The sequence below is a fragment of the Branchiostoma lanceolatum genome, chromosome 1 (genome assembly GCF_035083965.1).
Source record: "Branchiostoma lanceolatum isolate klBraLanc5 chromosome 1, klBraLanc5.hap2, whole genome shotgun sequence".
Classification (NCBI taxonomy): domain Eukaryota; kingdom Metazoa; phylum Chordata; class Leptocardii; order Amphioxiformes; family Branchiostomatidae; genus Branchiostoma; species Branchiostoma lanceolatum.
This window is the reverse complement of record NC_089722.1, coordinates 23,013,706-23,029,875: the sequence shown is the minus strand read 5'-3', so window position 1 is coordinate 23,029,875 and position 16,170 is coordinate 23,013,706. Positions and strand designations below refer to the sequence as shown.

Below are 16,170 nucleotides of genomic sequence, written 5' to 3'. Positions count from 1 at the left end.
GACGTCAGCGTACCACGTGATTCTACCATGTCAATTATCGTGTAGGTGACAATAGAGAAAGGATGAGTAGTTTCCCACTCCTCCTCGCAGGAGGCCCCGCCCCTTCCCTCCCACACGTGTAGGCATTCCGACAGCTTGTGACAACAGACGGGCTGGAGAAGCCTCTGTGGCCGGTGGAATTCTCCGGGCGCTGGAAATTTTTCGGGTCAGCTCACCTCGCGACTCAGGTGATCCGCCCAAGTCGTCTTACTTTACTGAGCTGAGTCAGTGGCCGGGTTGTGGTGCCTTCAAGGCGTTTCGTAGACGGTGAAGTGTGAAGGACAGTCACTCACACTGACTCACTTCACACCAAGACTTGTGGCTGTGGATATAACTCCCTGCTGACACTGCTTCACACAAGTTATTCCGTGGTCACCAAGGATACTGTGCCTCCAAGCGTCGCCTGTCAGAAATCGCAGTGCTTCTTCGTGTAGTTTCGGGAAAATCGGAACACGAAAGCCATTGTGTGGTGGTCTCCGGTCCGCGCCCTCGCCGAATTGTGTTGCACACTGACGCAACGACTCGGCCACAGAGGTCCGACCCTGCTTTGTACTTGTGGTCAAAACACCGGACCTACGAGTGGTCGCGACCTGTCGGGGGCCCACACGCAGGTGAGACGTCAGAATTTCACACCTGGGGAGTTCTCACCTGGTGTGCAGAGGTGTGCACAGGTAGGAAGTTTGACGTCCGTGGGATTTGAACCCAACACCGGCGATGGCAGTCGAGTGAATCTGCAGTGACGGAACGAACCACGCGTTCCCCCCGCACTACGTGTTTGGGATTTCTGGGGCTTTGTTCCGGGCTCCACCGTGGCGAGCCTCGGGAAAATCATCGGGACGATGTACGATAACAACGGGCCCACCATCACACCCTCCCCGAGGGGCAAGGAGAAACCTTTCGTACGCTGTAAACTGGTCGTGGTGGGCGACGGAGGGTGCGGAAAGACTTGTATGTTGATGGTTTACTGCAGAAAGGAATTCCCAAAGGTAAGACTTATCATACCTTCATACAACATACTGTAGAGAAGGCAACCGCCTGTAGAAGTTATGCAATCGGCTGTCTTCTAAACGATAGAAAGGTCACATAAACAGTTCATTAAGTCAGACTTGATTAATTTGTTTCAAGAAGCTTCTTTCTTAACAAATTAGCGATGTACAATCTCACTTTCACTACAGTGTGCATTCATATGCACCAACGAGGTACCATTTAGGCAGCCTCCCAGCAATTTGTCTAAACCTTCATTAATCATTCCCCCCCCCCTCAGCCACAAACACAGATTGATTGTATGTTCTAGCTGTCGGTATGTTGTATTTATCTTTGTCATCAGCTGTGTTAACATAGCCCAGTGTGGTATGGGGCAGGGAAAAGACTAGATATACAGAAATCACCCACACCAAACACGCATCATCACCGTGATGTCCCTGGTCAGGGCGAGGGGAAACGAACTGGTTAGTGAATGGGAAGGTTGTGAGTCGCCGGGAAACGGGGAAGTATTCACTTCTGTCATGGCATGAGGCCAACCACATAGCCTCCTTTGCAGGCCTTCTAGGATCACTGGCGTTCATTTGGGGGGGGGGGGGGGGGGTCGTTGTAATGTTTCTAGAGGCACAGAGTTGAGAAAATATCTTGTATATATTTTGAAAATCACGACTCAGCGCTCCTAAAAAATAAACTTCGGCACTCCTAGAAGGCTGCAGGGGAGGCTATCAACAACCTGACAGTTTAGTTCTCGTCAGATCCTAGCTGGGTTTGAGGTGCTGGGTTTGCGTGCACATCCATTCTGCCACACGTGTCTAGAAAGTATACACGACAATGCATCCGTTTGTTGACATAATAATACAGGGGAAGAGAAGAAAGCAAATAACAGAATGCATGGAAAGGGCGACACCAACGCTGGTCCTTCAAACGACTGTTTTGATTTAGTTTCGGAGTGCTTAAAACCAAGGAGGTTCCTTGTTAAAACGTAATTATCTTCGACGAGTACTTGTACTCGGAGAGGATTATGTTTTCGGTTGAAAAATCTGTTGGGTGGGTCTGAATGTATGTCAGGAGCATAACTCAAGAAAGCTTCAATGAATCTTTATGATTTTTGGTAGGTGTGTAGTGGTTGTGCAAAGGAAAGTCAAGTTCGAAAATGGTTCACCTTGCGTTTTTCAACAGTACTGCAGCAGACTTTACATTTTTTTGTGTTTGTATGTAGGCAAAAAAAGTGACGGAAACGTTGATGGATCTTCATGATTTTTTGCAGGTGTGTAGATGTTGTGAAAACGGGGGTCAAGTTCAACAATGGTTCCCCTGGTATTTTCCGTTGGTACTGCAGCGGGCTTTGTGTGAATGTGTATTTGTATGTCGCCAGCATAACTCAAGAAGCTGTTGATGGATCCGTATGATATTTAGTCGATGGGTAGGGTTTACAGAAAGGAAGGTCAAGTTCGATAATGGGCCTTCTAGCGGGTACCTAAGGTACTGCAGCGGAGCTTCCAAATTTAGGGGCATATTTTCTGAAAGTGCTATGGTCATGATTTTTGTGTGGTAGATAGTTCATGCCACAGAAAGTAAGTTCTGTAAATTTGGGCCCCCTAGCGGCTTGTTAAGAACTGCAGTGGGTGTTTTTGTTTTGACATTCGGACATGAATAACTTGAGAAGGGGTCGACAGATCGTCTTGATGTTTGGTATGTAGAGAGCTCAGATTGTGCTTTACATTATCAATAACTAATTATGCAAATCAGGAGCTAATTTGCATAATTAGTAAGGAAAGTTTGTTAGCCTACTGCATTTCAATGGGACATCGGACAGTGTCAGGTCATGAAAACAGATGGCCTTGCATAAACGTACATGTAGGTCAAATAAATAAACTATTCTCCAAGCCATGCAAGCAGAGGTGTGGTTTCTGCTGGTTTAACGCGTTCATTTTAGGCCTTTTTGTTCCAAACGGTTGGCGACATAACGAAATAGGGACAAAATAGAAAGCCTGACAAAAACACCTAAAAACACCTGGAAACACGTCAACAACCAGCCAGATTTATTCTATTCATATATATTGACTGTACTGTTTCATCATCACTTTCAACTTACAACACTGCAATATCGAACCTTTGTGGCCCATATAATATCAACATACTCATATTTTTTCATGACCAGTTATAACATATATCAGCACACTCTACACATCTACTAGTCCTGTGCCACCAAATGATTTTTAACCATATCTAGACTGGACTCATTCGCCCCATCATAACTTCCAAATGGTATGGTGCATGATCAAATTTGCAGGAGGTGATAAGCACGTAAATATTAATCACTCTCCGTGATAAGCCTTGATTATTTGGCGAAGATAATGTGTTTGTGGAACTCTAGTTGTTATATTGGGTCATTGTTTGGGTATTCCGAGGCGAGAAATAATGGTGTAGGAGGGGCACAAATATGTGGTTTGTTTACTTGTGACGAAGTTGTCCAACAACATAGCGCTAGTTAGAACGTCTATAAGCATAACAAATGCTACAACAAGGCGCACTCATTTAACAACTGTCGCGTTCTTCAATTATTCATTGAGAAGATTCTAAATCAAGTTAAACGAACAAAAGATCAGATTTTTTTCTCAAAAGGTTCCTTTCTCCTATTATAAGTATTGAATACATGCCTGAGAAGATATGATCACAGGTCATTGCACTTTCACATGTTTATTATCAGCGCACGAACGCCTTAAGGTAAAACCAAATCCGTCACCCCCTGAAATGCCCTGTGACGAATATATTCCTAGGTTCCATTGTGCAGTTGCCTGGATAGTTAGCCCCACGCGAACGTGGAAAACATTTTTCGTTTCTGCCAGTAAAGGCTAGACAAAGACGGAAGCTGTTGTGGTTGTGTTGGGCGGGAAAATAGTCCCCTCGGAGGGGTCTGATCCCGCGGAGTGAGGGGTGTAATTTGGTGACGGCAAATTAACCAGCCGCATACCGGACTGGGGAGGACAGACAGACGTTGTTTTCTGTCCAATGATACCGTAAAACCTAGAATAAAAGTCCCATTTGTCTTCAAATGTCCACGAAGGATGTAATGTTTTCGGGGGTATTTGTTTGACAGTGCTTGAATAAAAATCGCGAGATTTGGAATCGCAGGTTGGAAATCTGGGTAATTAAGATTGACAGCAACTGTGGAAACCTTGACCTCAGTCGTCGGACCATGTCCTGTCTGTGTAAGTTTGACCGCTGAATGTACTCAATAAAACCAAACTCGCCCTATCACAAGCATGTCAATCATACAGGTGAAACTATGCTACACTCTCTGAGTGCATTGTCTAGTTTATTTGTATAAAACACCAAAATTCACAAATGAATGACTGTGATAACTAGAAAAAGGTTGATAAAATATGCCTCCACAATATAGCGAAGTTGCCGAAAGAGTGAAGATGAGATTCTCTGCACTTGCTATCGCATAGAAAACCATGCATACTAAGATGACGAAATTCTACCGTAGCGCCTTCTAAATCTTCTAAAGTGGCTCACCTTCTCCCCTGTACTAAACATAACAAGAGTGAATCATGTCTGAGAAGTGGGTTCATTGCAATTGTTACCCGAGCCGGTGTAATTGATATGAGAAGGTCAGAGGCCTGGCTACTGACGGCGGTTCAAGAGCCCATCTGACTCACGGTCAGTTAATGGTGCACTTCGCAACAACAAAAGTATGTTACATGTACTTCAACTTACTGATGATGGAATACATATTTCTTGAACGAGTCATATCATTGGACTGGAACATAAGTAAAGTGCATTACTGCATTACCTGTGAGGGGAGGAATGAGATAATAAGAGGTGTGTTTTCACTTCTGCAATTTTACGACGACAACTGGAAGGACCAAATTGACCTCTGAAACCCCCCGCCACATAAAATCCAAGGAGGTCAAAACAACAAACCACCTCCTCAATAAAAGTAGCAGGCGGTCACAGTTTAAATCCGTACATGAAGTCTACTTCAGATAATCCGAACCGGTTCCGAACCGGATCGGTTGTCTTTAGACCTACGGGCGGAAGGGCATTGCGCCACCCGCGGTGCGAGATATTACAGTCGCTCCTCTCATATTTCTTATGTTTGCTACAAGCGTTTTCTGGCATATGAAATAGTACAGGCCCAACAAAAAAAGGACGATGAGACGCATGTACAGGGATAGACAAGACCAGGCTTGAACCCGCCGGCGTTCGTCCTCGCCTCGCTGGCTGTACTGCAAGTCGGCCATGTTGATCGGGTCATAGGAGAACACCAAAGAAGAAGCAGCCACGGGTGGCAGGCCATTGCACTTGAAACATTCGAAAACTTTCAATGACAATTGCACAAACGTTTCAGAATGAGGAAAATATGCTTCTATTGCTAGCACAGGCTTATTAGCATATCATTATCATGAGCCCGAAAGCGGTCCCGGAGCCAGTTTCCTCTTTACACACAGATCGGAACCGCATCGACCCCCTGCTGATGTGGACTAGACCAGGGTTGGGATGTGGTCTGGTGCGGTTCCTGGAGAAACCGGATTCTCCTCTTTACACTGGGAACGGGAGGCGAACTAGTCCAGTTAAAGTGGACTAGTTCGGGTAAAGTAGACTCAGTGTAAAGCCACTCTTAAAAGGGCCGCTTTACACACGGTCCAGTTCTGATAATCGGAACTGGTTCCGAACCGGATCGGTTGTCTTTAGACCTACGGGCGGAAGGGCATTGCGCCACCCGCGGTGCGAGATATTACAGTCGCTCCTCTCATATTTCTTATGTTTGCTACAAGCGTTTTCTGGCATATGAAATAGTACGAGCCCAACAAAAAAAGGACGATGAGATGCATGTACAGGGATAGGCAAGACCAGGCTTGAACCCGCCGGCGTTCGTCCTCGCCTCGCTGGCTGTACTGCAAGTCGGGCACGTTGATCGGGTCATAGGAGAACACCAAAGAAGAAGCAGCCACGGGTGGCAGGCCATTGCACTTGAAACATTCGAAAACTTTCAATGACAATTGCACAAACGTTTCAGAATGAGGAAAATATGCTTCTATTGCTAGCGCAGGCTTATTAGCATATCATTATCATGACCCCGAAAGCGGTCCCGGAGCCAGTTTCCTCTTTACACACAGATCGGAACCGCATCGACCCCCTGCTGATGTGGACTAGACCAGGGTTGGGATGTGGTCTGGTGCGGTTCCTGGAGAAACCGGATTCTCCTCTTTAGACTGGGAACGGGAGGCGAACTAGTCCAGTTAAAGTGGACTAGTGCGGGTAAAGTAGACTGTGTGTAAAGCGGCCCTTATACAGGACACGCTTACAAACAATTGTAAAAGTTTGGCTCCTATCTTGTGCTTGTAATTTTGCGAATATACCTGCATTAAGTCTACCTGTGTATCTCAGCTGGCGCTAAGCTCTAGTCTTGCTACTGTGTGTTTGTCTGCTTTGTCCACATTTAAACAAAATTCCAGTTGCACACGTCTTTCACCTCGAGATCCTTATCTTAATCGTTTGTTTGGAATCCACCTTGTGATGTCGGTGTCTGGTGGCGTACACGTAACCATTAATTAATGCTCTTCAATTTCTAAGATATGGATAAAGCAGCAACAACACCCGTTCAAAACGTCGTTCAAAAGGATTATAGAAAGCCCGATATTGTCCCAATAAAATACGTTCAATCGTTGCGCTACTAGTCAAGTACTAAAAGTACGTTTACTGGCGGCATCTAAATCACCGGTTCTAAATCAGTTGCTACATATCTACATAAACTTTTACATGACAAAAGTCTCTCAGATTTCAGCGAACTACTTGTCTTCAGGCTAACGGCGTTTATTTGAATAAATAAACAACCAGTAGCATCTCAGGTTGGAATGTCAGCATGGACGAGAATTCATAGTACCCTGACGACTGTTTAAGCTCTTGTTTATTTTTACACATTTTCGGTATAGTTACGGGATTATGCAAATGAGGTGTTGCATCTGTCTCTCTGTCAATTACCACCCAGAACTTTCATACGACCCTTCTTACACAATAACGGGAAGGTGTTGGAAATATAATGGGTGATAATTAACAAGGAGACGCGAAAGAGCAGTTTGTTTGTCAAGAATTACCATCTTAATTTGGTTCGCTAGTACGGTAATGTTATGTTTGCGACACTTCAATGTGTAAAAGGCAGAACAAATGGCAGTCTTTGTTGTCATCACGTGACTAGATCCGGGGTCTTGTTCTCAAAGACGAGTGGAATCAGTGGCTGGTTTGTTATTTAATTTAATTTACTCTTGAAACAACATCGATGTGAGATACCTCTGAATTTAGGAGGTAATACTAGTAGTATCTCTCATCGATGTTGTTTTAAGACTAAATTAGATTAAGTAACAAACCATCCACTTGTCTTTGATGAGTCTGAACCAAACTTGATTGTTAATTTAAACAATATTGTGGTCACTGTATTGTGGAGGTACATATTATCAAGGAATCTGATTGTCTACCAACTAACGTTGAAAATTTGCAAGGGGGTAGGGACACTTTTTCATAGGGGTACGGACACTTTTTCATATGGATACGGACACTTACACGGGGGTACGGACACGTTTGTAGGGGGGTCCGGACACTTGCATGAGGGTACGGACACTTTTGCATGGGGTACGCAAAACTTCCCACACGAACCAATCATTATCCCCCCAACGGAACTTTATGGAATACCCCCTGGTCTCAAATGACCCGTAAGATTGATGATAGGATTTGCCATGCTAGTCTCAGCACACTATAGGACTCATTTTTCCTATTGTATAACAAGCAGTAGGGAAGCTCTACATACAATGGCACGAAATCAGATATGTACGATGTGAGGATAATTTAGTTTGATAGATATGCATCGCTTGGTATTAGCACTAAGAATGAAAAATCGGGACTGGGAGTTTTATTGTGAGATGTTGCATGTGTTTTGTCGGACAGGTATAAGTTTGTCGTGCGTGCAAAAATTGTTGTTGTGCCCTCTACGTAACCTTGTCAAAACAATGTGGAAGAACGGCTTACATGATTATTACAGTTCGTCTGGGTCAAATCAAATATAAAGTGAATGGCCGGGGAAGGGTTGCTTTCTTCCAATTAGGTTTAACTCCATTCTAATAGCGCGACATACTTACACACCCGTTTTTAAGTCGATTTATAGCCGACTCAGCACTGTGCGAGGAGAACCCAAGCCCACTTAAGTAGCGTTTTCTAGTTCGAAAACTCCACAAGTTGAGCAGCCCAAATCTCCTCACACACAGCCCCGAGTCGACTAAGAAAACTATTTTGTGTGCTCACATGTAATTTCTTGGAACAAATTATGTAGTTAAGTTAGTGTATACTGGAGACTAAGCTTTGTGAATGCTCCAACTAATGAGTACGACTATGTTTGTATGTATGTATGTAAGTTAGTATAACAATACGGTCTAACTGAACATGTTGTATGTGTGATTCCTCCCTAGGTCTACGTCCCCACAGTGTTTGATAACTACAAAACCAGAGTGGACCTGGGATCCAAACTGGTGGAACTCAACCTCTGGGACACAGCAGGTAAGGGCAAAGAGATTTTACCAGAGTTCATGATTCATAATCTCATCGTTGATTAGCATGCCATGTTATAGCTATCAATTTCTAATCTTATCTCCTATCCTGATGACGTACGCCCACCATAGGACATGACTAAGGCACTTCTCTATACTTTTTCCGTCTCTACCCTCTTGTAACTTGAGTGTAGAATCTTCCTTAGCTTGCGATCTTCCTATTTAGTTGCGCACACGCGCGTCCTTTTCCTGTTGCGTTACAAAGTGCTCACAACAAAACAGCTTTCTTATGATGACTTGATGCTCCCTCCTCTGTTTCCATGTACACTCTTGTACCCTCTATGATGTCACGTATACACGTTTAGTAGCTGTCCTTCAAAGTACACCCCCATATCGTCAGTTTTAACCTTTAAAAAGGATTTAAGCTGGAATCGGGCGAACGTTTAGCGACGCGAAACGGGTAATCGGATAAAGGGTCAAAGGTCAGATGAATACCCGCTCTCTGCATGATATTGCCATCCACTTGTTGCATCGTCAATGTCAACCGACTGCCTTATTCACTGATTAATGAATCTACAACCTGTCATAAACTTGGGGTCACGTGAGGAAAAATGAGGATGACAGTTATTGACTATGATAAGTTCAATAATACACACTACAATCCATTCAAATCCACCTACAAGCATCCTATTCTGAACCATTTTTATGATAGACCCGTAGTTTTGTCAGTGTCACTGACGAAAAGTAGTGGATGCTACTTAAAATGTCTGACCGTTTCCAAAATCATATCCAGTTGCTTGGAAAACTACTATTTGGCGCATTTTTGATGATGTCATTCTTGAGGTACAAGAGAAGAATTTGTACAAAAAGGAGCCGAAATATTTCATGTGGGCGGTACTTGATGATATTTTCCCGCCATAATTGTGGTGGGAATTCCTGTGGTGACACGGGTCACATGTGTACCATGGAGGCACCTGTGCGCTACAGTGCAAACACCACCCCTCCATTTGCGCAACACGATCGGGCGGTGTCCAACAACTCTGCCTCTTTGCTCAAGACAAAAATAGTTACTCGCTAAATCTCTGTGAAGGCGGGTCTACGTTACCCCCTGGTTATGAAAGAGATCGGTTTCCAGGCAGAAATGTATCTCGTGCAAACCATGTAAAATATCAATATGGCATGTCAGAGGAAAATAGGTTGCTCACAAGTATTCCTCTTTTGGTATTTATGGTTAGAATGTAGACTGAAAGTTTTGTTTGTTTTTGTTTGGTTCGCTGGCAATCCCCTCCAGTTTATTCGGTTTCTTACAGTCAGAACTACCTTGGATCAAAGATTTATAGCAACTTTGATCTAAAATATGCAATCATTGAGAGAACAAGTCTGCCTTTGGTCATCATGGAAGGCAGCTGTTAGGCGATGATCTCCCCAGAAAAGAATTTAGCGTCACGTCTAAACACAACACTTTTTAAGCGGCATCGGAAACCGGGTATCACCGCTCCAGGTCAGGCCCGAAGTCCTGCTTTCATCGCCGTTCAACGGGGCTGACCCGGGCGTCTAAAAGGGCCGGTCGGGTACAAAGGAGGACTTCCCATGTAATTAACGTGTGCATCGTCCCGAGTAGGGGCTAAGGCTACTGCGTCGCCTGTCAGGGTGTATTTATAAACATTTCACATGCATTCAAGGAATCCCTGTACACGTTGTTTGGGAAAGCTAAAACTGTAACATCAATGAGGGTTAGACATCCAGGTAATTAGATACACAATACAAAAGTTACTCCAACAGCTTGCTTGAGAAACTTTTGTATCACTCAAAACTGCAAAACGTTATTGAGTAAAGCTGTATCGTTACTGAGAAAGAGGTAATACATTCTTGAAGCTCCTCTATGCAGCTGCGCAGTTCAAAACCTCCTTGCGTGCACCAATGTAGCAGCTTGGAGATTCCTTGTAAGTAAACTCACACCTGGTAGCTTAGGTCGTCTTTGATCGTCTCAAGCCACCAGCACAGGTGTTACATTGCCAAGGTGGCCGCCAATCAACCACAACGAACTCTTCATGCCGCCGCGTTCGCGTATATACTAGTACTAGTACCATTACGTCATCATACCCATCAAGTAAACGTCGTCTGTCGCAGACGTCTGTCATCACACACGTGTTGGGAAACACTAGCATCAATTTATCATCCCGTCACTGACGGAATCTTACCTCCCTCAGTCTGACTAATGGAAGCTATACATAGACAGCAGCAATGTTCATGCTTTGGCATCAATACGGCTGTGATCACCTGAGATTTGACACTAGAGTCCATTCCGAGTCACCGCGAGGGTTTTATAATAATGTTTGTAATCATTTTGAAAAATTTCTAATAAAAGAATATCTGACTAACAATAGTTCTAAATTTTTCTAAAAGATCAAAGACAAAAATATGAATTTATTTGAATTTAATTAGATAATTTAGAAATATTTTGAAAGTAACTGCACAAAAACCTCTTTATTTGTAATAATTTCTAAACATCTATGTGATTATTTAACTTTTAGAAATATTTACAAAAAAAGGTAGAAAATGGTTAACAATGGTAGAATGGTGATTGCCCCCATAAATGTAGGTGCTAATCCAGCCCTTCTGTCTGCCTTTCTACATCTTTAGACTTCACTGCAGGACACCGCTCGGTCCTTTGTGGAAAGCATTCTTCCCTAAACTTCACAAGGATGTGTGAATTACTTTCTTCCCAGCCCTCTGACCTATTTATAGAGATGTTACAAATAATGGTAGAAAATGGTAAGAAATTGTAAATAATTGTAAATAATGGTAGAATGCTGTTACTATTATTTAGAAACCATTGTAAATATCATATTCTACATCATGAATATTTCTAAAGTTTTAGAAAACTTAAGAAATATTTATAAAGTTGAAATCACATTCAAAATATTTCAAAAGTATCAAATCTCGTACACAAATAATAACAATAACTTAAAAATAGTTCTAAATTATGAGAATAACAACCCTCGCGGTGACTTGGAATGGACTCTACTGTTGTATTTGTTGCAGCAATATCTTCACCTCTTAGACGATGGGTTATAGAGCATAGAAAGGCGATATGTCTGGTACAAGGGTATTTGTCTTTGTCACGTTCAACATTCAGTTACTTCCAGTGTAACAAGTTTCGAGCTGTGTGCGACCTTTTTTGGGGTCCCCTGAAGAAGCAACAATCCCTTCCTTCAATCCTCATGTGAAAGTTGCTTAGACGATGGGTTATAGAGCATAGAAAGGCGATAAGTCTGGCACAAGGCTATTGATTGACACTCCCAAGACGTGAGACCTGGCGTCTTAACCGGATGAAGAACTTGGCAGAAGACCAAGGATATCTAGGCCGGTATGGAGACAGGTGCTGACCTCGTGTCACGGTGTTAGATCCTCCACAGATCACGTCTCCTATGGGTTAGTCTGGAACTTTGAGCTCCAATTGTAGACGGTTTGATGAGTTCGTTTGAATGATAATGTTTTGTAACGACAATCACAGTGCGTTATCACTGTTGTGCGCCCGTAGGATCAACCCTTGTTCCAAAGCCTTGCTTCTGATTTTTCTGACAATATCTCTGGTTGAATGCTGCACCTGTTGCCGACCAATCCCATACTTGAACACACAATGAGTACTGGTGTATCAATGGAGATGTCGTCTTCTCTAATCACCAACCAGATAAGTTTTGACACTGTATTTTCTATTCGTGTTGAGAGAAAAGTTTTGTCCAAGAGTAAGGCTTTTCAGGGTACGCACTCTACGGCCCATTCTAACACTATATTTGTTACCTCTCACGTGAAATTTGTTATTGTAAGACTTAGGAGACATCGGATGCATGGGAACATTTCCATTGGTAGTAAAGCTTTAGCGGAGACATCAGACGAAGCTAGCGTAAGGCGAATCTTTCAAACTGGGGTGTGAAGCGATTACGACTGAGAGAAAGGAAACAAGCCGGTAGTTGTATAGGAACAGGACCACCTTTGTGTGTGACCAGTATTTATATCTGTGTCAGTGAAAATTCTAAGCGTCAGGTGAAGACTTCAAAGCTACCGTTGCGAGTTCACAGTAGCTTGTATTGAGTCTCACCGCCCAGCGTGACGGAAGAGAAAGGGGAGAGGGTATGGATGACGTACCGAGTGTGGTGGTATTAGATGGTTTCCGGTGACGCTACGTCCATGCGTGGCCTCGTTCGCTCAGACCCCTGTAGTGCCTAGTGGCACATAGGGCAGCAAATGTCCTTGCTGTTTCAGTAGCAGGGTATATTTTCACAGGGAGGGGTTGCTAGCCCCTCCTGTCCTCGAGGCACCTCCTAGATCCTCGAACACGGGACACCGATTTTACGTTCCATCCGAAAGACGGGTGCAGCCCAAACCGAAATGCCCTGACCCAGGATTAAACCGGGGTCTCCCAGTTAGCGACTAATTGGGCTCAACTGTACGGCTGCTACCAGTTGGGCTATAGGGGCATCCATCCATGTGTGGCTTACAAATAATGTGTGGCTGACAACTCACTAAAAAAATATTGAAGAAATCGATATATCGATGTGTGCAAAACTAGCTGCGCACTATTGCATATTCCGAATTCAGCTTGTCCCATTTCCCTATCGAACAGAGACAGCAGTGGGTATTAAATCATCTATAATTTACCGTTGAATGGTGAAAATGTCCCTGAACTATTGAGTAAGTGGAGTTGAATTGCCGATTTGCAAACGATTCCGTTGGCATATCTAGGCCAAGCATGTTCAGAAATTGGTGGATCAATCATTTCTCATAAATGATGAATATGAATTTGGTAAGGACCTCTGAACTAAGGAGGAAAATGATGCACATGTTAAATGTCGTTTTGTGTGGTATGTTTTTCTGGCACATGACGCATTTTCCATATCAACAGTTGTAACGTTAGCATGGTTACAGCGTATCCTTTAACGCTTTTCTTAATTAGGACCAGGTTTACCATTCGGCTCAGCTGAGTCAACTGCTTGCTTTTCTTGCAATGGTGGCATAAGGTTAAATTCCTGTGGTATGTTCTTAAGTCACGTTCCAGACGGCGCTGAAAGTTGTCACTCCTCCAGGCACACCCTTCTTCCTCAAGACGCATTGATTTCAACGAAACCTCCCGTACTAGTGACGTCGAGTCGCTCATCTGTAAATTAACACAGTCGATTATTTGGTCGACGTTTTCATCTGTAAACATGGCCAATTATTTGGTTAACGTTTAAAGCTTCCATCAGCATGTATCGGTGCAATGTGCATACCGAATAAGGACATGTGTAGTGTACATATCGAAAAGAATCCGACGATATGGCAGCAGTGTGACGATTTGGAAACAAGAAGTCAAGAACGGGTTCTTTTCAACCTCCTTTGAGAATCTGGTGCGTAACCAAGATCCACCACTAATCCTAGATGGTAGGCACTCACAGATCACAAGTGTCAACTGTACACGTGTCCGTATTTACCCTCTACTCCCTCTAGATATAACATTGCGAGGTATATTACACCTGGAAACACGGAGAATCCATTGGTAGAACTTCGGGAGGTTTTGATTGGCATAAAGTATGACCGTTTTTTCGTAAAAAGAAAATATTGTCTCCACGTTGAGAGACATCGCTCTGTGACATTTGAGATGGGAAGATAGAAATGTCACGTCGTGGGTATAGTTTGGCCACATAGTAAGGGGTAGTATATCTCGTACCAACAGGTGTCGAGATGACTCTCGTGTTTTCTCGCGTGACAGGGGATTAAGGCGTGACGACAGACGATGTTACCGCCAATATCCCCCCGGTAATCTCAGGAATTCTCACATCTGGTTTGAGGCGTCTCCGCCGGTTTAGTTTCTTCAAGTTGAACTCATCTTCCCTACAGGTGACACGTACAGAAAAGCATCCTGACATTTTTTCCAAGACACTGAAGAAAGTTGGTTTATGTCTGCGAGAAAGATGCAAGAAAACGGACGCTTTTGGTAGATAGCATTGCCCCCATTCCCATGATATCTACCACGTCTAAGCACGACTGGCTGACTAAATGTACCCCCGCCGTCTTTGCAAATGGGAAGTTTTTGGTGAAACCACAAGGAGTGGAGTCATCAATTCGCATTTGACAATATCTTCATAGCAACACACCTTAATACTAGAATGGCAACATTTTCTGGAAAATGCAGAATATTCCCCTTCCATTACCTACACCTCAAATATGACATCCTTAGCATTGACTGTAAGGATATTGCCAAGTTTCTGCATACATTATGCAAAGGAGGTCGGCATTAGCATATAGCATCTCAAATATGACATCCGTTATGATCCGTAGCTTTTATGGTAAGGGATATGCATAAATTATGCATAAATTATGCATAATGCACTCATTAGCATAATGTATGGCCAGGTTTTCTGGCCTTTCCTAAAGGTACCTGCATCTCAAATATGACATCCGTAGCCTTTACAGTAAGCTAAATACAAGTTTATGCATAAATTATGCAAATGAGGTCTGCATTAGCATAATTTTTATACAGATGTGTTCACCTCTCCTAAAGGTACCTACATCTGAGATATGACATCCGTAGCATTTACGGTAAGGGATATGCATAAATTATGCAAACGAGGCCCTCATTAGCATAATTTATGGCCAGGTTTTGTGACCCTTCGTAATGGTACCTACATCTCAAATATGACATCTGTAGCTTTTACGGTAAGGGAAATACAAGTTTCTGCATAAATTATGCAAATGAGGTCCTCATTAGCATAATTTATTGTCAGGTGTATTCACCTTTCCTAAAGGTACCTACATCTCAAATATGACATCTGTAGCTTTTACGGTAAAGGAAATACAACTTTATGCATAGATTATGCAAATTAGGTCCTCATTAGCATAATTTATGTCCAGGTGTGTTCACCTTTCCTATAGGTACCTACATCTCAAATATGACATCTGTAGCTTTTACGGTAATGGAAATACAAGTTTCTGCATAAATTATGCAAATGAGGTCCTCATTAGCATAATTTATTGTCAGGTGTATTCACCTTTTCTGAAGGTACCTACATCTCAAATATGACATCTGTAGCTTTTACGGTAAGGGAAATACAAGTTTCTGCATAAATTATGCAAATGAGGTCCGCATTAGCATAATTTAATGTCAGGTGTATTCACCTTTCCTATAGGTACCTACATCTCAAATATGACATCTGTAGCTTTTACGGTAAGGGAAATACAAGTTTCTGCATAAATTATGCAAATGAGGTCCTCATTAGCATAATTTATTGTCAGGTGTATTCACCTTTCCTATAGGTACCTACATCTCAAATATAACATCCGTACATTGTAACATAAGGTACATATGACTTTCTGCAATACCATTACTAGAGCTACCACCGCACATCTACTTGGTTTTTGGCAGAAGAAGAAGAAGAAGAAAGAAGAAGAAAGAAGAAGAAGAACAGGCAAGCAAAAACAATATATCCCCCTTCCCACTGGAAGGGGAATATAAAAATGCTATAGTATATTTACTGCAGCTCTACCCTGTATTTCATTTCAATCACACCTTATGGTCCTAAAAACATTCAAACAATGGAGAGTAAAAAAATGAAAGAAAATCAGATAC

The 16,170-nt window shown here is 42.9% G+C and overlaps 1 protein-coding gene across 1 annotated transcript in view; it reads left to right on the top strand.

Annotated features, from left to right (window-relative positions):
* Positions 1 to 68: 68 nt before the first annotated feature.
* LOC136442239 (ras-like GTP-binding protein Rho1) overlaps positions 69 to 16,170 on the top strand; it is a 25,597-nt gene continuing 9,495 nt past the window's right edge. The window contains exons 1-2 of the mRNA XM_066439000.1: positions 69 to 1,025; positions 8,487 to 8,574. Of these exons, the coding sequence (XP_066295097.1) occupies positions 879 to 1,025; positions 8,487 to 8,574 (235 nt within the window). The 5' untranslated portion in view covers positions 69 to 878. The remainder of the gene's footprint in view (positions 1,026 to 8,486; positions 8,575 to 16,170) is intronic.